The following is a 16,267-nucleotide window of genomic DNA, read 5'->3' on the forward strand; positions in this document are numbered from 1 at the left end:
AGCCTGCTGACTGACTTCCACTCAGGTCAAATTATTTTAAATCGTCTAATTAACAAATTATTCTAATTCTCCATAACAGCAAACTGATCCAGCTAGCCCCCAAAATGGCCGTCACCTCGTGCCCGAGAATAAAATAACAATGTAAATGGCTCTCCATCTACGGATTCCTGCTGGGGAGCGAAGGAAAGGGGGAAGGGCGGAGAAAAGGAAAAAGAGGGAAGACCTCGCGCATCACGGGAGTTGTAGGCCACGTGGATTGTGGGAAATGTAGTCTCCCTAGGTGGTCTTCCGCTTTAGCTTTTTTCCTGTCATGGCTGCTTCCTGTCCGTTAACGTAGGAGTCCCGACCCCAGGGAGTCTTAGCTGCTTTCGCTGCTGCCACTGCGCTGAGTACTCCTACAGAAAGGTAGCTCCGCGCCCCCCACCCCCCACCCCCTGGGGAGCCTTAAAAGCCGAAGTCCTCGGCACACCGGAATTATACTGGAAACCCCCGGTGCTTCGGCTGGGCGAGGTGGGGACGCGGGAGGAAGGGACGAGGGAAAGGAGAAACTGCAAGTGGTGGGGTTTTCTCTTCTTCCTGCTAGTTTCCGCCCCGCACTTCCAGGAACTCTCCCCGGAGCCGACGAAGACTCTCCGTGCCTTCATTCTCTGACTTCGCCTCCTGCGGAGGGGGGCGGTGGGAAGGAGCCCGGGGACGCGTCGGCCCCCAGGGAGCGGCTGCCGCACGCTGCCATCTCTCCTGTGAGTCTCGGTCGTGTCGTTAAGTGTGCCCCCGGGGAGCGAGCCGGGATTTCCGAGGAAATATAACGTGTACACACGGAAGCTCTGCCTTTTTTTTTTTTTTTTTTTTTTAAAGCTTTTTAGATCAGAGGATCCCCTGCATAGATCTTGTCGCTCTGCTCTCTCATTTTATGGTAGAATAAATCGAGGCGGGGAAGGCCAAGAGTCAGGACTCGCTGGCGGCGCGGTGGCCACACCCCCTAGACTTGGCAAATTGCTGCGCCAAAGTTTGCCTCAGTTTCCTCATCTGCAAAATGGGTGTTTCGAGGATCAAATGAAAATAATCTCCATAAAGCCCTTGGCCCAATGCCCTACAGTGGTACAAGTTCCAGCCATAGGCGTGGTGATGGAGGCGATCATGTTTTTGTTCAGTTGCGTCACCCTTCCTGACCCCATCTGACGGGTTTTTGGCAAAGATACTGCGGCGGTTTGCCATCTCCTCCATCCTGTTTTTACAGATGAGGAAACTGAGAGAAACAGTCCATCCCCTGTACCGCCCAGCTGGAGTCCTGGAAGTTGTAAATGATGGCGGTGACCAACAAACCTTCATCTTCGGAGCCGCTTGGGCATTCAGGGCCTTGGAGGCCCACATTGTAAACACGGGGATGCGGCGTCTTAATTCCCTTCCTGCTGTAGAGCGACACGGGAGAGCTGTGTAATATAAGCTTATTAATAATGAATGTTCTTTAATCCCATCATTTCAACTGTGGGCAGTTTGTGTTAGAGAAGAGAGGGGTGGGCCTGCCCAGGAAGACCTATTTGGGATCCAGGCTTAGATACTCAATAGTCTATACCAGTGGTCCTCACACTTTTTAAGTAGGGGGCCAGTTCACTGTCCCTCGGACTGTGGGAGGGCCGGACTAGAGTAAAAACAAAAACTCCCACCCTGTCTCCGCCGCTCGCCCAGTGCAGGAAGTGTGCCTTGCTAACTCGTTTAGGTCAAACTTCCGGTCTGATTTTGCCATAGCCCAGAAGGCCGCATAAATGTCCTCAGCGGGGTTTGAGAACCCCTGCTCTAAAGATCCTGAGCAAGATACTTAACTTGTGTTTGCCTCAGTTTCCTCAGTTGTAAAATGAGGATAATAATAGCACCTACCTCCAGGGCTTATGAGCATGAAATAAGTTAAGAGTTTAAAGGGCTGAGCACAGGGGCTGGCAAATAGTAATTAAGTAGTTAAAGAAACTCTTGTTCCCTTCCTAACTCCTTCAACTTCTCTCACCGTTACCTCAGACTCTTAGATACATCTCTTCACACACTAATGTCATCTCCCCCAGGAGCCTTGAAACCTTTGGGGAAAATGCCTAAGTGTATCTTTGTCTTAACGGTCCCTTTTTCTCACCCGCCCCCCATTTGTTTTGTAGATCTAGCCTTGATAATTTTCCCTCGGCCCTCAAGATCCAGGCAACATGGCCTCTGTGGGTGATCTCTCCAAGGTGTTTCTGGCCCTCCTTTCCCTGCTCTGTGTGCTGCCTGTCGTGGAAGCCATAGAAGCTGGCGATGGGATAGCGCTTCTGCTGGGCATGTTTCTCAGCCTTACGGGCATTTGTGCCTGTTTGGGGATATATGCCAGAAAGAGAAATGGACAGATGTGACTTGGGGCAGGGTGGGGTCCCAAGTGAAACAAAGCCCTGAAAACCTCTCTGTGTGAGAGTTCCGACTCAGAAATCCGTTTCTTAAATGTCAAGGTCCAGATAGTAAGCAAATGGTTATTTTCTATTCCTGGGAAGAAGTTGCCTTAAAATGTAAAAGCTGCTTTATGTAAAAATGGAAGAAGGATCATTTTATTCACGATCAGTATGAGCCCGGTGGTTCACCAACGTAAAATTGGCCAATAACTTGCAAGGGCTGAAAGGAAGGGTGGAGGGTTCTATCAGAGAAATAAAAGAACTACCATTTAACCCGAATGATGTTCCTTGGCTTCTGGAGTAATGGAGATAAGGAAAAAAGAACTGCCTGTTTAGAATTGTTGGATATCCGATATTTTCTGTACTCTGATATTAAGAAAAATACTACCCAAAGAGGATTTGAGGCATCCTTGCTATCCAAGAATTTACCTAGTTTGTAACCCCAGTTAAATATAAAGTTTACCTGGCAGGCATTTGGAAGCATACAAAATTCTTTCTTCATAAGGAATTTAGAAACATATATGTTAGTTACATATTTGCTGTTTAAATAAAGGAAAGATTTAATGTCATTAAAAAAAAGTTTTATATTGACTACTAAGCATTTCTGGGAAGCACATTAAAATAAACATTAGACTGCTGTGCTAACGAATACTTATGTTTGATTTCATTTATATGGGGGTGCTGGTGCTGGTTTTTAAAGAATGTGGAGCATGAGTTAAGTTTTTTATTCCATTTTAGCCATGAGAAAAGAATCTTTATCTTCACTGACCTAATCAGGGGGAGTTTCCTGGAGAAGACAGAATCAGAAGAAAACATAAATCAAGAATTGGTACATGCACAGCAGAACCTGACTGGAGGTGTTAATGAGAGATACCGTAGAGAAAAGTCTATAAGAATTGTGAAAAGATGGTGCAGCTTAGAAAGAATGATGCAGTCGTTCTGGCAACATGAAAGTGACTGAGCAAGTTGAGTCAGCACTACTAGTGCAGACAACTAAGGACTTCAGAAACACATCTAGGATCCAAAATATGTAATTGTGATTTTGGAACCATTCCTTTAGAGTAGATGAAGGCAAAGCAACAGGATGATTAAATTCTCTACTGTGCTGTCCAAATATTGAACGACAGAGGTCTGCCAGTAAAGAATGTGGAGAGGAAAGTGTCAATTTTAGAAATGTTATAGCGAAAGTGATTTTATTTGTATTTTCAATGATTTTTTTTCCACCAGTAAGTGGTTCCTTTGGGACAGGGAAAGTGGGTATGCAACTTTAAAAGTGCAAAAAGTGCTACATTTGGAGCCTGAGAATCTCGGTTCAGATCTGAATACTGTCAATTATTTCCTTTGTTACAAAGCAAGTCATTTGACCTCTCAGAGGCAGACCTTTCTCCTTTATGTAGAAAAAACAATAGTATTGGACTAGATCTCTAAGGTCCCTTCCAGCTCTAAATCTAATCCTATTTATTAATCAAATTGGTAATTAGGCACAGTAGAATTATTGGAACTAAATTTAAAATATATAAAACAATAAAGAAAAAAATGTGGCAGGCTACTACACAGTCTCCTACTGTTGTAGTCCAATGCAACCACAACAGCATGCCAGATGTCCCTTCTCTGCAAGCCTAAATGTATCCATTAAGCCTGTGAAATCTGGAAAAATACCTTCAACACCACAGAAGATTATAGTAATTTAATTCCAGCTTGATGCTATTAAAATGATAATCAAAATGAGACAATGAGTTGAAAAGCTATAGCTTGAGTGAAAATATGTTTTTGTACTTTTAAAATGCCTAAGAAAAATGGGGGCATTACATTCTCACTTTTTCTCCCTGAAGTATCAAGGCATAGTAAGCGCTAGCTATATAAATGTTAGCTATGATGATGATGATGATGATGATGATGACGATGACGACGACGACAATATAGAGAATGTTTAAAAATAAGGACTTGCTTCATGGCCTGTGCCATTAATCTCCTATCCAGTCAAATTGACCTTAGTTGTTCACCCAGCACAAGCTCCCCTCTGCAGTCAGTTCCTTTCATTTCTGCTTTGCCCTTAGTACAGATCCTACCATAGAGCAGAGCCTTAAAAGCTCCTGCCCTTAGTACAGAGCCTACCATAGAGCAGAGCCTTAAAAGGCTGAATGACTGACGAGGTTTTGAGGGCCAGACTTCTTGGTTATTTTTCTGATTAATCCATAGCATCTATCAGGACTTTCTTTCCACAAAGGCTTATTGATATTTGCTTGTGTCTGATACTGTGACACCATTTGGGGTTTTCTTTGCACAAATTTCAATTACCATTTCCTTCTTCAGTTCATTTTTCAGATGAGGAAATTGAGGCAAACAGGATCCCACAGCTATTAAGTATCAGAGGCCAAATTTGGACTAATGAAGAGGTACCTTCTGATACCTGACCCAGAACACCACAGTGTCTTCCACAAAGGGACTGATGCATTAACAGATGGACAGGACTTACTCCATTACCCCTTCTCAGACATCCATCCCCTTTGGTAGATATATCACCCACTTTGGAGTATGTGTGTGTCGGGGGTCGGGGAAGGTGTCCGTGTATGCACATATTTCAGAATTTTCCTTTGCAAAAAAGCATTTCTAGAACTTTTAAAATTGCCTTTAGAAACTTCAGAACATTCTTGTGCACATGATGGAGAATTCATTATTTGTTGACTAGTTTTGGGCCTATTGTCCAAAGGTAGACCCATAAAATACTAGATAACCACATAAAAAAAATCATTTGCCTCATTCCTTTCTATTTAACCTTTCAACATTGGAAAGACATAGTTCAGTACATCTCCTTCACCACCATTACTACCCAAATACATTTTAATCTTTATTCTTTCCCCCTCTTACTGAGCTAAGTTTAGGGGGCAGCTAGATAGTTCAGTGTTTACAGCACTGACCTAGAAATGAGGAGGATCTGAGTTCAAATCTTCCTAGCTGTGCCACTTAAGGCCAGTTGCCAAAAATAAATAAATAAACTAAGATAAGCTGAGGAACATCCATCACAACCTAAAGAATGGGTGAGTGAATGAATAAATGAATAGAAAAAAATAGTATTTAAAATTGAATACCACATGCCAAACTCTGTTGCATCTCTGGCAAAAACAAGAAGAGTATAGAAATTCTCATAGTTGCCTATGCCCCAATGTACCCTCATCCCATCTAGCCCTTGCTAAACATCTAGGCCCTGCTGACAAGTTCCAGCAAGTTATTCCTACAGCATCTCAGCTTGTAGCACAAAACATAAGAATTCTTTGAACATCACCCTTTCTGCTCTCCCCTGAAGATCCAAACATCTGGCCCTGTGCACTTGGGGAGTGTTTTCTTAAGAGAAGGGTAGCCTTGCTGGGTACAATGGTGTATTTAAATTTTAAATATAATTCTCAGCATGTTCACAGAACAAACTCCATAATCACCTGCCCTTCTGTTCAAATCTGACATTTGTCAGCTTCTATAAGGCCCCCATGGACCCTTAAGGCTCAAGGACTGGTTATTTTCTTGTATTGTTTTCTATATTTTTGCCTTAGGCTTTGCAAATGGATGAAATGAGAAGACACTTTTCTGAAGAAACTGGAAATGCAGCTTCTCTCAGGCTTTCTCAGACTTGTTTATACTTTAGACTGCAAAAAGTGGGGGCAGGGAAAAACAGGGAGGAGAAGGAAGAAGTTAATAGGGGCTGGTTAAGACAGTCAATTTCAGTATTTCAAAGGTATTTAATCACAGACTTTAATAAAGTCACAAAACAAAACTTAAAGATCATTACTCTGGTCCACTGAAAACAATACAGGCATTTTGTTTTGTCCGTTCAGGAAAATGACAGAAATCTTTCAGATTCCAGGGAAATAAAGATGTTATCTCAACCCATTTCATCATCCAGAAAGATGTAAACCATATAAAAACCATTTGCACTTAATTCTGTATTAAAAAGAAAGGAAGGAAGGAAGAAACAGAGGGAAAGAAAAAGGAAGGAAGAGGAAAAGAGAAAGGAAGGAAGGGAAAGAAAAGGAAAGAAGGGAGGAAAGAAAAGAACAAAAATGTCTCTCTCTTGACTTATTAATCCCAGGCATAGATGGTATCATTTTGAGGGTAAATAGTGCCCAGTTGATGATGTGTTTGCAGAGAACGTATTTCCTAAGTTACTTGCAATTGCTGAATTATTGGAGAGTCACGTTGTAATTGATTCTATTAATAACCTTGTGATATTGAGTCTTCCCTTCTTTATTTTTAGCAAATTTAATTTTAAAATCTAATCAGTGATTAGATAATGCAGATCATATATGGAAATGTAAAAGGCAAATACCTGGAGAATGTTTGATCCACATAAAAAAATGAAATGTGATTTTCATTTCTCTTTTAACTCAGAATTTTAGGATTATGGTAGTTGGGTTTTTTTTTTTTTCCCACTTCTCCTAACCACTGGTGCATATGAATGATTAGAATGTGGAAAACATTAGTTAGTGCTTCATCTTTCTAAGTGAAATTATGAGATTTTTATGTACAAGAGGGTTAATTAATTTTTAAGTGATAATCATGTAGCACTTTGTTAAACATTTGGGATTATAAATACCATATTTCTTGGTATTAATCAAGGTAATTATTCTCAGGAAAAATGTACATAAATTATTTAACAAAAGAGATTAAAACCAGACATGCTCATCAAGAGCAAAAACTGTACTATAGAGGAAACATGGGATCATACTAGATTTACATTTGTCAGAGCAGCCCTTTCATCCTGTCACAGAAATTAATAAAAGTGAAGATTTGATATCTATACCAAACTCAGTGTTATACTGATTTAGCCAAATGCTTTTTTAGACAGCACTTTGTTTTAGGTGAAAAAACTCACTATAATAGCAGTTGTATGATCTTCACCAAATCATTCTTCCTGCCTGGGTCTCAGTTTACCACCTTCAACCCCCAACAAATAATCTATGTAATCTCAGGGATCCCTTCCAGTTTCAAAATTCTATGTTTCTAGAAGCAGCAGCTTCCCTAATCAGGTGAAATGTCCATTTTCCTGTTTCCAAAAATAACAAGGGCTAATGTGTTACAAATACTGTAATTATACATTTTCGGCAGGCAGCAATGAGGAGCTGATTTCATCTGAGCCCTCTGCAATGAAAACTATAGTCTCATCATTTGGTTCATTTTTGGATTTCAATTGAGTGAAGCGGGGGCAGCTCATTTTCTCCATAAACCAGTATGATTACAGATTGTCTTGAGAGGGGAAGAATAAAAACAAACCGTAGCCCTAGCACTCCCACCCCACAGAAGACAGCCCACACACTAATTGATGTAGGAAGGGCAGCAAGCTGAGATAGCAGCTCTATTCAATTTGGCATGATCAATCTGCCTTAGTGAACCTAAGAGAAGGCCACACTAATAATAGCATAGTGCTTTAAAATATGAAAAGTGCTTTTCATTGTATGTGTGTCTCTTGATAAACATAGATCTATAACTATAGCCATAGAAATAGATGATAGATAGGTCTTGTGGCAGCTACATGGCTCAGTAGATAGAGATTTAGGTCTGGAGATAAGATCTGAATTCAAATTCAGCCTCAGATTACTCACTTGTTAGTTATATAACCTCTGGTTTAATATATAACCTTTAATCCACTGGAGAAGGAAATGGCAAATCACTCCAGCATCTTTACAAAAAACAAAAACCCATGGACAATATGGTCCATGGTGTCATAAAAAGTCAGACATGACTGAAGAATTCTCTCTGTCTCTCTCTCTCTCTACCTCTCTCTCTCAGTCTGTCTCTCTTTCTCTCTCATGTATGTATATATACATAGATATCTATATACACACCTATATATAAAAACATACTGGTGTGTGTATGGATGGATATGTTATCTCATTTAATCCCCATAATCCAGTGGAGTACTTGCTATTTAATATTCCTTTTTTAATGGTAGAGAAGATAATTGAAGTTGATAAGACTACTTAGTGACCGCCTATGATGACACAGCTAGTATGTGTCTAAAGCAGCATTAAAATTCAGATCTTCCTGACTCTAAGTCCAGTGTTTAATCCATTCTTATCTTGGAGGAATGTTTTAGGACTTTGTCTTGCACTCTGTCTTGCCCAGTTGCCACCATGATTTAAACAATGGTCACTTAAAGATCCGTCATCATTTTAATTTGATTGGTTGAATCCCTAGGGTGTTCTGTTGATTCAATACATCCCAGTGAAGCGTAACCAAAGAAAAAGACATCTCCTGATATCTTACTTTAGAGAAGTCTGTCTTGCATTTGGGAAGTAGTCCAGAAGAATTGTCCTTAGACTTGATTTCTGAAGGGGCTCTTGGTTCCCATAGCTGAAGAAGCTCCATTTCCATTGTGATAGCTGAATGACCCAGCAGGACTAATGAGGTCAAAGAGAGACTCAAGGAGGCCTAAAAACTGTTGATAAATTTTATTATTTGGTTAAATTAGAGTTACTCGTAAGGCATTGTTTATACATTATTTTTGCAGTTCAATTTTTATTATTTAATATGTATTTGCATGCTTTATTTATCCATATGAATAGTCTCCACTATAAATTTGATGATGTGCACATTATAGTCCTAGAAGTTCCAACCCAACCACTTAAGAACATACACATCTCCTCTCCCTTTCTTAGACTCCCTCAGTTCTTCCCAGTTCAGTTCACACTCTGCCACCTACATAAGACCTTTCTTAATTCTCCCTAGCTGCTATTAATCCTCCACAGACATTCCTTGTATTTATTCTGTATATAAAGAATATACTGAATAAGGAAATAAATATATATGATATCTATAGACCATAAGCTCTATAGAATATAAGCTCCTTGAGGGACTAAGGTTTGGAGGTTGTTTTTTCCCCATCCCTAGTAACTAACATAATGTAGCAGGTGCTTAAGTATATGCCTGTTGATTAACCAATCAATTGATTGGGCTATTTGTGGCACACACATGGAATCAACTAACTTTTGTATACTAACAAAGGGCTGTTCCCTAGGTTACTGCCAGGGCTCACACCAGGGCAGACTGGGGCGTGCCCGATACAAAGCAGTCTGTGACCATGGGTTCCGATGCACTTGCCCATTTATATTCATTCTCCGTATTGCCCATGATACATTATTTCCTGCATGTTTTCAGAGAGCGGTTGTCAGCACAAGACAACTCTCAGATGATGCTATCACAATGGATGGTAAAAGCTCACATTTTATTCGGTGTGACAGCTGTAGCCACCGCAGAAAACATACTGTGATACCTCAATCCTACAACCTGTCTGCATCTTCAGCATGAAGGGAATGAGACGGTATCACTCTGCCTGGGCTAGGAAGTCAGCTGGCCACTGATCACCCCCCATCCTGCATGGTCTGTTGTTGGCTGGTCTCTTGACCCCGTCCTTATTTCTCTTTTTTTCTCTCTTTAGTGGAAGTGCATAATTTCCATATACCAGCTATGAATGAAAGTCATATAGATAGCATAATGGAGAAAATACTAGACCTGGAGTTAGGAAGGCAAATCTAACCTGTCACTTATTATCCATGTCTCTGAGCAAATCGTTTGATAAAATGAGATGTTAAAGTACTTTATAAACCTTAAAGCACTTTGCCAACTATTATAATTGTTTGATTATTATTATAGAATCATAGCTCTAGAAGGATCCTCAGAAGTCTTTTGATTTAAAATGCACATTCTTTCCATAATGGGCCTGATATTTTAACACTAGAACTGAATATGGCTTCCCTTGGAAATGCTAACCCTATGATTTCGTGGAAATCCCAGCATTCCCAGGTAAGGAAACTCCTACCAAAGCAGATCAACATCTATTATGTAATTTATGGTCTTAGAGAGTTGTCTTGAACACTGAGGAATTGCAACTTGCCATGATTTACAAAGTCCAAAGTTGTCAGAGATATCGAAATGATTATCATCTTTGTCATGATTATCAAAAGATATGGTCCTCCTGGCTTCATGGCTAATTCTCAATCCTCTATGCTGGTTTGATGTGCGTATATAACATAAACATACACATGGGATGTATATGTGTCTGTTGTGTGTATATGTGTGTGTGTGTGTGTTTCAGATATTTTATTCACAAGCATTTCCAGAATTCTTTTAAAATTTTTTAAAAATTGCTTTCAGAAAGTGGCACATTCTTTTAGAGTTTCTCAATCTTCATTTACTGAAAATGGGTTTGAAATTTTGGAAAGAGAAAATTTCTGGAATTAAATCTGGTTATAAATAAAAGGGGTGATGGGAAAATAATAGGCAGACCAATTCAATATATAGTTATGAAAAAGATATGAGACTTCTCCACTGGTGGGCTGCAAATGTTTAACAAATAGTTCTGAAAAATATTCATGACCCACTTTTAAAATTTAATCAGTATGTTTTCCATTGGTTTTTAAAGTCTAACCAATCAAAAATACAACAAATTATGCCCTGATTTGTAGCACTTGCCAGTTTCCATGGTGTAAATGTTATTCAGTCATTTCAATTGTATCCAACTCTTCATGACTCCATTTTGTTTTTCTTAGTAAAGATACTAAAGTGATTTGCCATTTCCAGCTCATTTTACATGTGAGGAACTAAGGCAAACCCAGTTAAGTGACTTGGCCAGAGTCAGTATTAGTAAGTGTCCAAGGCCAGATTTGAACTCAGGAAGTTGAAACTTCCTGGTTTGGGCTTGGGTCCAAGGCTCTATCCATGAACTGTTCCTACTCACCCTGAAAATTTAACAATCTGCTTGTTCCAGCTGGCATTAGCACACCCATGGGTATTAGACCCTTTAACCAGCTCTGTGTGTGTGTGTGTGTGTGTGTGTGTGTGTGTGTTTCACTGGAGGCAGGACTAGACAAGTCAGATAAACTTTCAGGTTTCTCTTCATACCTATAATCCTCCTAGCAGGGAGGTGATTTCACCATGTAAAATTATTACCATCACCTATAATAGCAGTCCTGAAAGCCTGGGAAACAATAGGACCCATATCCTAGTTATAATAAGAAAGAAGTCTCTGTAAGGAAATAGGATCCAACTTAGTAAAGGAGTAAAGACTGATTCAATTTAGCTCAATTAAGCAAGTATTTATTAAATGCAGTTATGTATGAGGCATGCTTCTGGAAATACACAGAGCAACTACTAAACTGGATATGTCCTCCAAGAGTTTACTCTCTCCTGAATCATCATTCATCTGCATATGCTAGTAAAGCCCCATGTTCCCAATAGGATATTGTGCAAGAGAAAATAAGAAAAACCAATGTTCAAGGGAAGCACAGAAAGCTAGGACTATCGTATGATCAGTGATTTTCTAGAATAGTTTCACATTAAAAACAACAACCACCACCAAAATAACTAAATAATATATAGCATACTCTATCCATCTGTTTTTATTAATAATAGTTGCAATAAGAATAATCAATAAAAATGATATCTAGGATCCTAGATTTGGAGGCTGAAGGAACATCAGGATCATTTTACTTTAACCTCGTGTTAAAGGATTTACAGGAAAATCATTCTGTGTAAACTGGCAGGACCTAACCTCCTTATGCATCCATTTCCACTTTGGAAAATGAAGAGGTTGAACCAGATGATTTCTAAGGCTTTTTCTAGCTTTGACATTCTAGGGTTCTAAAATTCAAATGAATGAAAACCTCCTACCTTGCATGTCCTTTCACTCAGAGCTTCTAACTGATTATGATTCCTTCTAAGGAAAAAGTAGAGGGAAAGTGTGAAAAAGAGACAGTCATGGGGCAGAAGGGTAAGGCTGGGCACATCACTGGACTGTTAGAGCTGTGAAGGGCAAAACACTGGAGGAACTTTCTCTTGGAGAGAAGAAATGGAAAAGGGGAGGGGAATAAAAAATGCAGAAAGACTTCAAAATCAATCACTAAAATCATTAATTTTGCTAAAATTTTTGCTTTAAACTTGCATTAAAGGATTTACAGGAAAATTATCCAATGTAAACTAGCAGTCTATACATTTTGATGATATGTTCAAAGTTAGGTAGCATGGAAATAATTTTTAAGTTAGGTAGAATACCACTCAAAGAAAATGATAACAGTAAAAATATGGGTATTTCACGAGTTCCCATCTCTTAAAATGATTGCTATCTTGTTTTTTTTTTTTGTTTTTTTTCAGTATGATATTAGCGTAAAATAGCTTCAGTACTGCTCTTCAGAAGGGAGCTTCTAGTGAAGTAGATATAATCTTTACACATAAAGAAAGAGTTTTTAATAATAATAACTGGAATTTATATAATACTTTAAGGTTTACAAAATACTTTGTAAACATTATTTCATCTCATCTTCACAACAACATTGAGCAATAAGTACTATTATTATCACCCCCATTATAGATGAATAAACTAAGGCAGACAGAAGTTGATTTTCCCAGGGTTGCACAGCTAGTATCTCAGATTGGATTTCAATTCAAGTCTTTTTAACTTCAGGTACAGTACTCCCCAGCTTCTTAAACTTGATTCGCAACTCCATATGGAGTCTCATAACTGAATGTGGGGATCCTGAAATTTATTTATTATCAATACATTTTGATTTATATATCTATTTTTTAATCTATATGCTCAGGGTCATATAAAATTTTCTTGGGTAAAAAGGAATTACAAATGGAAAAAATTTAAGCCACTTCACCACCTAGCACCCTAATTTGCTCCTAATTAAGAAGCCAGGGTCCTTCTGTGACCTGATTCTACTCCATCTATTAACACTCCCCCAAAAAAGCAGTGGTGATATTAGACTATTTATGCAAAGAACTTTCTTATTATTCAAAAAGCTGTTACTATACTTGCAGAATTTGGGGATAAAATCAAATTGCATTTAAAGATTTGATTGCACCTGAACCATTATAGATTTCTGTTGTGTAACTTCAACTGGGCCTTAACTTTTGCTCTTCAACTATTTGTTCCTCTTATGGATTCCCTCATATATCTCTTTAACACTTTTCTCAAACCAGTAGTTCTATCACCCACCTATGGTCATCAGAGATCTTTGCCTACTTTTTCATCATGAATACTTGGGAATTGTCTTGAACCACTGTACTGAATAGAGTAGTTATATTTTCACAGATGATTATCATTATAATATTGCTGTTGCTGTGTACCATAATCTCCCGGCTCTTCTCACTTCCTTTGCATCAGTTCACATAAGTCTTGTCATTTTTTTCCCCTGAAATTACTCCCCTCATCATTTTCCACAGCATAATAGCATAATAGTCCTCCATCACAGTCACATGCCATAAATTGTTCAGTCACTCCCCATTGATTAGCATGTCCTTGATTTAGAATTTTTGCCACTACAAAAAGAACTGCTATAAATATTTCAGTGCATATATCCCCTTTTCCTTTTTTTGTTGATCTCTTTAATCTCTTTAAGGGACAGACCTATTAGTGGTATTATTGGGTCAAAGTATATTCATAGTTTTGTAGTCATTTGAGCATAGTTCCAAATTGCTCTCCAGAATGATTGATCAAGTTCACTACTTCACCAGCCAGATTTTCCTTCATCCCCTCCAGCATTTATTTCTGATACATATAAAGTTATTCCTCAGATTGTTTCCATTTGCATTTCTTTAATTAAGAGTGATTTAGAGCACTTTTTCATGTGACCTTAGATGACTTTTATTTCTTCTTCTGAAAACTTTCTGTTCAAAATATTTGACTTTTTAATCAATTGGAGAATAACTATTATTTTTATACAAATGTATACAAATATATGTATACATTTTATACAGTTCCCTATATATTTGAGAAATGAGGCATCAGAGAAATTTGCCCTTATATTTTGTTTTATAGTATTACTTTATCTTTTAGCACATTATAGTTTCTTTCATTATCTTTTTTAGTTAGGTCTATTTTTGCTTTTATTTCATTGGAGATCACATTTGCTATACTGCAAACATGAAATCAAAAGGGACTCAAAAATGTAAACTATTTATATTCCTATATAAGATGATACATGTTAATTTTTGAGAACTTTATTATTAGTAGGGCAGTTAGAAGTCTACATACATCCCTCCTCAAAGTCTGTTTTGCTTCTGACTACTGTCTCTAATCTATTCTCTCTACTTTTTCTGTATTGGATGAGATCTGCTTCTATACCCAATTAAATATCCATCTTTGAATCAATTCCATTTAGACCAAGGTTCAAGCATTGCCTGCCATCCTCCCACTTCCTCCTCCACTATAAAGGTCTTCTTCATGTACCTCTTTTATGTAAGAAAAATTTCCTTATTCTACTTCTCCCTGCTTCTTGTCCCAGTTACATCCCTCTTCCTTTTTTTGGAGATCACCCAGCAATAATTAGCCCTTATGTGTGTAGACTTCTAACTGCCCTGCTAATAATAAAGTTCTCAAAAGTTAACATGCATCATCTTCCTATACAGGAATATATACAGTTTACATTTTTGAGTCCCATATGATTTCATATTTACTTTCTTTTGAGTCTTCTGTTTGAATTTCATATTTTTTATTCAAGTTCAGTTTTTTCATCAGAAGTACTTAAAAATCTTCTATTTTATAAAATAATCATTTTTTCTTCCAAAGGATTATGCTCAGGTGATTTAACCAGCAAAACTGAGCATAATCCTTTGGAAGAAAAAATCATTCTTGATTGTAATCCTGGTTCCTTTGCCTTCTGCAATATTTTCCAAGCCCTCTGCTCCTTTAATGTGGATGTTGCTAAATCTTTTATGATCCTAAATGGGACTCTATGATATTTGACCTGTTTCTCTTTGACTGATTGATTTTGACATGAAATGTGATATCTAGATTATTATTATTATTATTATTAATTTTTTTTTGGCTTTCAGGTAGTCCAATAATTCTTTAATTAGCTTTCCTTGATTTATTTTCCAGGTCAGTTGTTTTCACAGTGAGATGTTCCATATTTTTCCATTCTTTTGACTTTTTAAAAAAATTGTTTCTTGATGTATCATGGAATGAGCTTCTACTTGCCCAATTTCAATGTTTAAAGACTATTTTCTTTAGTGAATTTTTGTATCATTTTTTTTTCCATTTGTCTAATTCTGCTTTTAAAGTTCTTTTTCTTCAGTGAATTTTTGTACATCTTTTTCCATTTGGACTATTTTGTTTTTAAAGGAGTACTTTTGTTTGGTCAATTTGATGCTTCTTACCATGAGGCCAATTCTGATTTTTTAAGATTTTTTAAAAAATATTTTTGTATCTCTTTTTCCAAGCCATTAATTCTCTTTTCATAATTTTCTTGCATCATTCTCATTTCTTTTCCCAATTTTTCTTCTCTCACTCATCTCTTTAATTCATTCAGAAATTCTTGCTGGCCTTGGGTCCAACTAGCATTTTTCTTTGAGGCTTTATTTTGTAGCTGTTTTCACATTTCACATCTTTTAAATTTGTCTTGGTCTTCTCTGCCACTATGAGTAGTTTTTTGTAGTCAAGTTCTTTTGTTGTTCTTGTTATTTTCTGCTTTTCCAAGCCTGTGTCTTGACTTTGAACTTTATGTTAAAATTGAGCTGTGCTCATCTGAGAGTAGGGAAGCACTTTCTCAAGCTTCAAGCTTTTTTTGCCTCAGTTTTCAGAACTAGTTTTGGTAATTTGCAACATTTTTGGTGCTTCTAACAGGGGAGAGATGTGGTTATTGCCCTTCTGTCTGTGTTCTGTTCTTTACCCAGGAAGGACTGCTTCTTCCATGAAGCTGCACTTACTTATAATACTCTGTGACTGTGTATGGGCAATGAAATTGCCAATCATTGAGCCCATAAATTATCAATGTAATCTCCTCCAGTGGCTACCACTGCTTTACAAGATCCCAAAGTCCCTAAGTGTCATTCTATGTTTTGTATTCCCCTCAGAAAAAAAAATAGAAAATGAA

General features: G+C 37.9%; 1 protein-coding gene across 2 annotated transcripts; it reads left to right on the forward strand.

Annotated features, from left to right (window-relative positions):
* The first annotated feature begins 264 nt into the window (after positions 1-264).
* Positions 265-3,054, forward strand: SMIM30 (small integral membrane protein 30). 2 transcript variants are annotated; one of them, XR_012482400.1, is made up of 3 exons: positions 265-405; positions 584-740; positions 2,142-3,054. XR_012482400.1 is itself a non-coding variant. In XM_074268266.1 (2 exons), exon 2 carries the CDS (start codon positions 2,187-2,189, stop codon positions 2,370-2,372), a length of 186 nt encoding a protein of 61 aa, XP_074124367.1. In that variant the 5' UTR covers positions 600-740; positions 2,142-2,186; the 3' UTR covers positions 2,373-3,054. The 2 variants fall into 2 exon arrangements, 1 of the variants encoding a protein (XP_074124367.1); XM_074268266.1 differs by lacking the exon at positions 265-405 and having other exon boundaries at positions 600-740.
* The last annotated feature ends 13,213 nt before the right edge of the window (positions 3,055-16,267 follow it).

Source organism: Sminthopsis crassicaudata, chromosome 5 (assembly GCF_048593235.1).
Source record: "Sminthopsis crassicaudata isolate SCR6 chromosome 5, ASM4859323v1, whole genome shotgun sequence".
In the NCBI taxonomy this organism is placed as follows: Eukaryota; Metazoa; Chordata; class Mammalia; order Dasyuromorphia; family Dasyuridae; genus Sminthopsis; species Sminthopsis crassicaudata.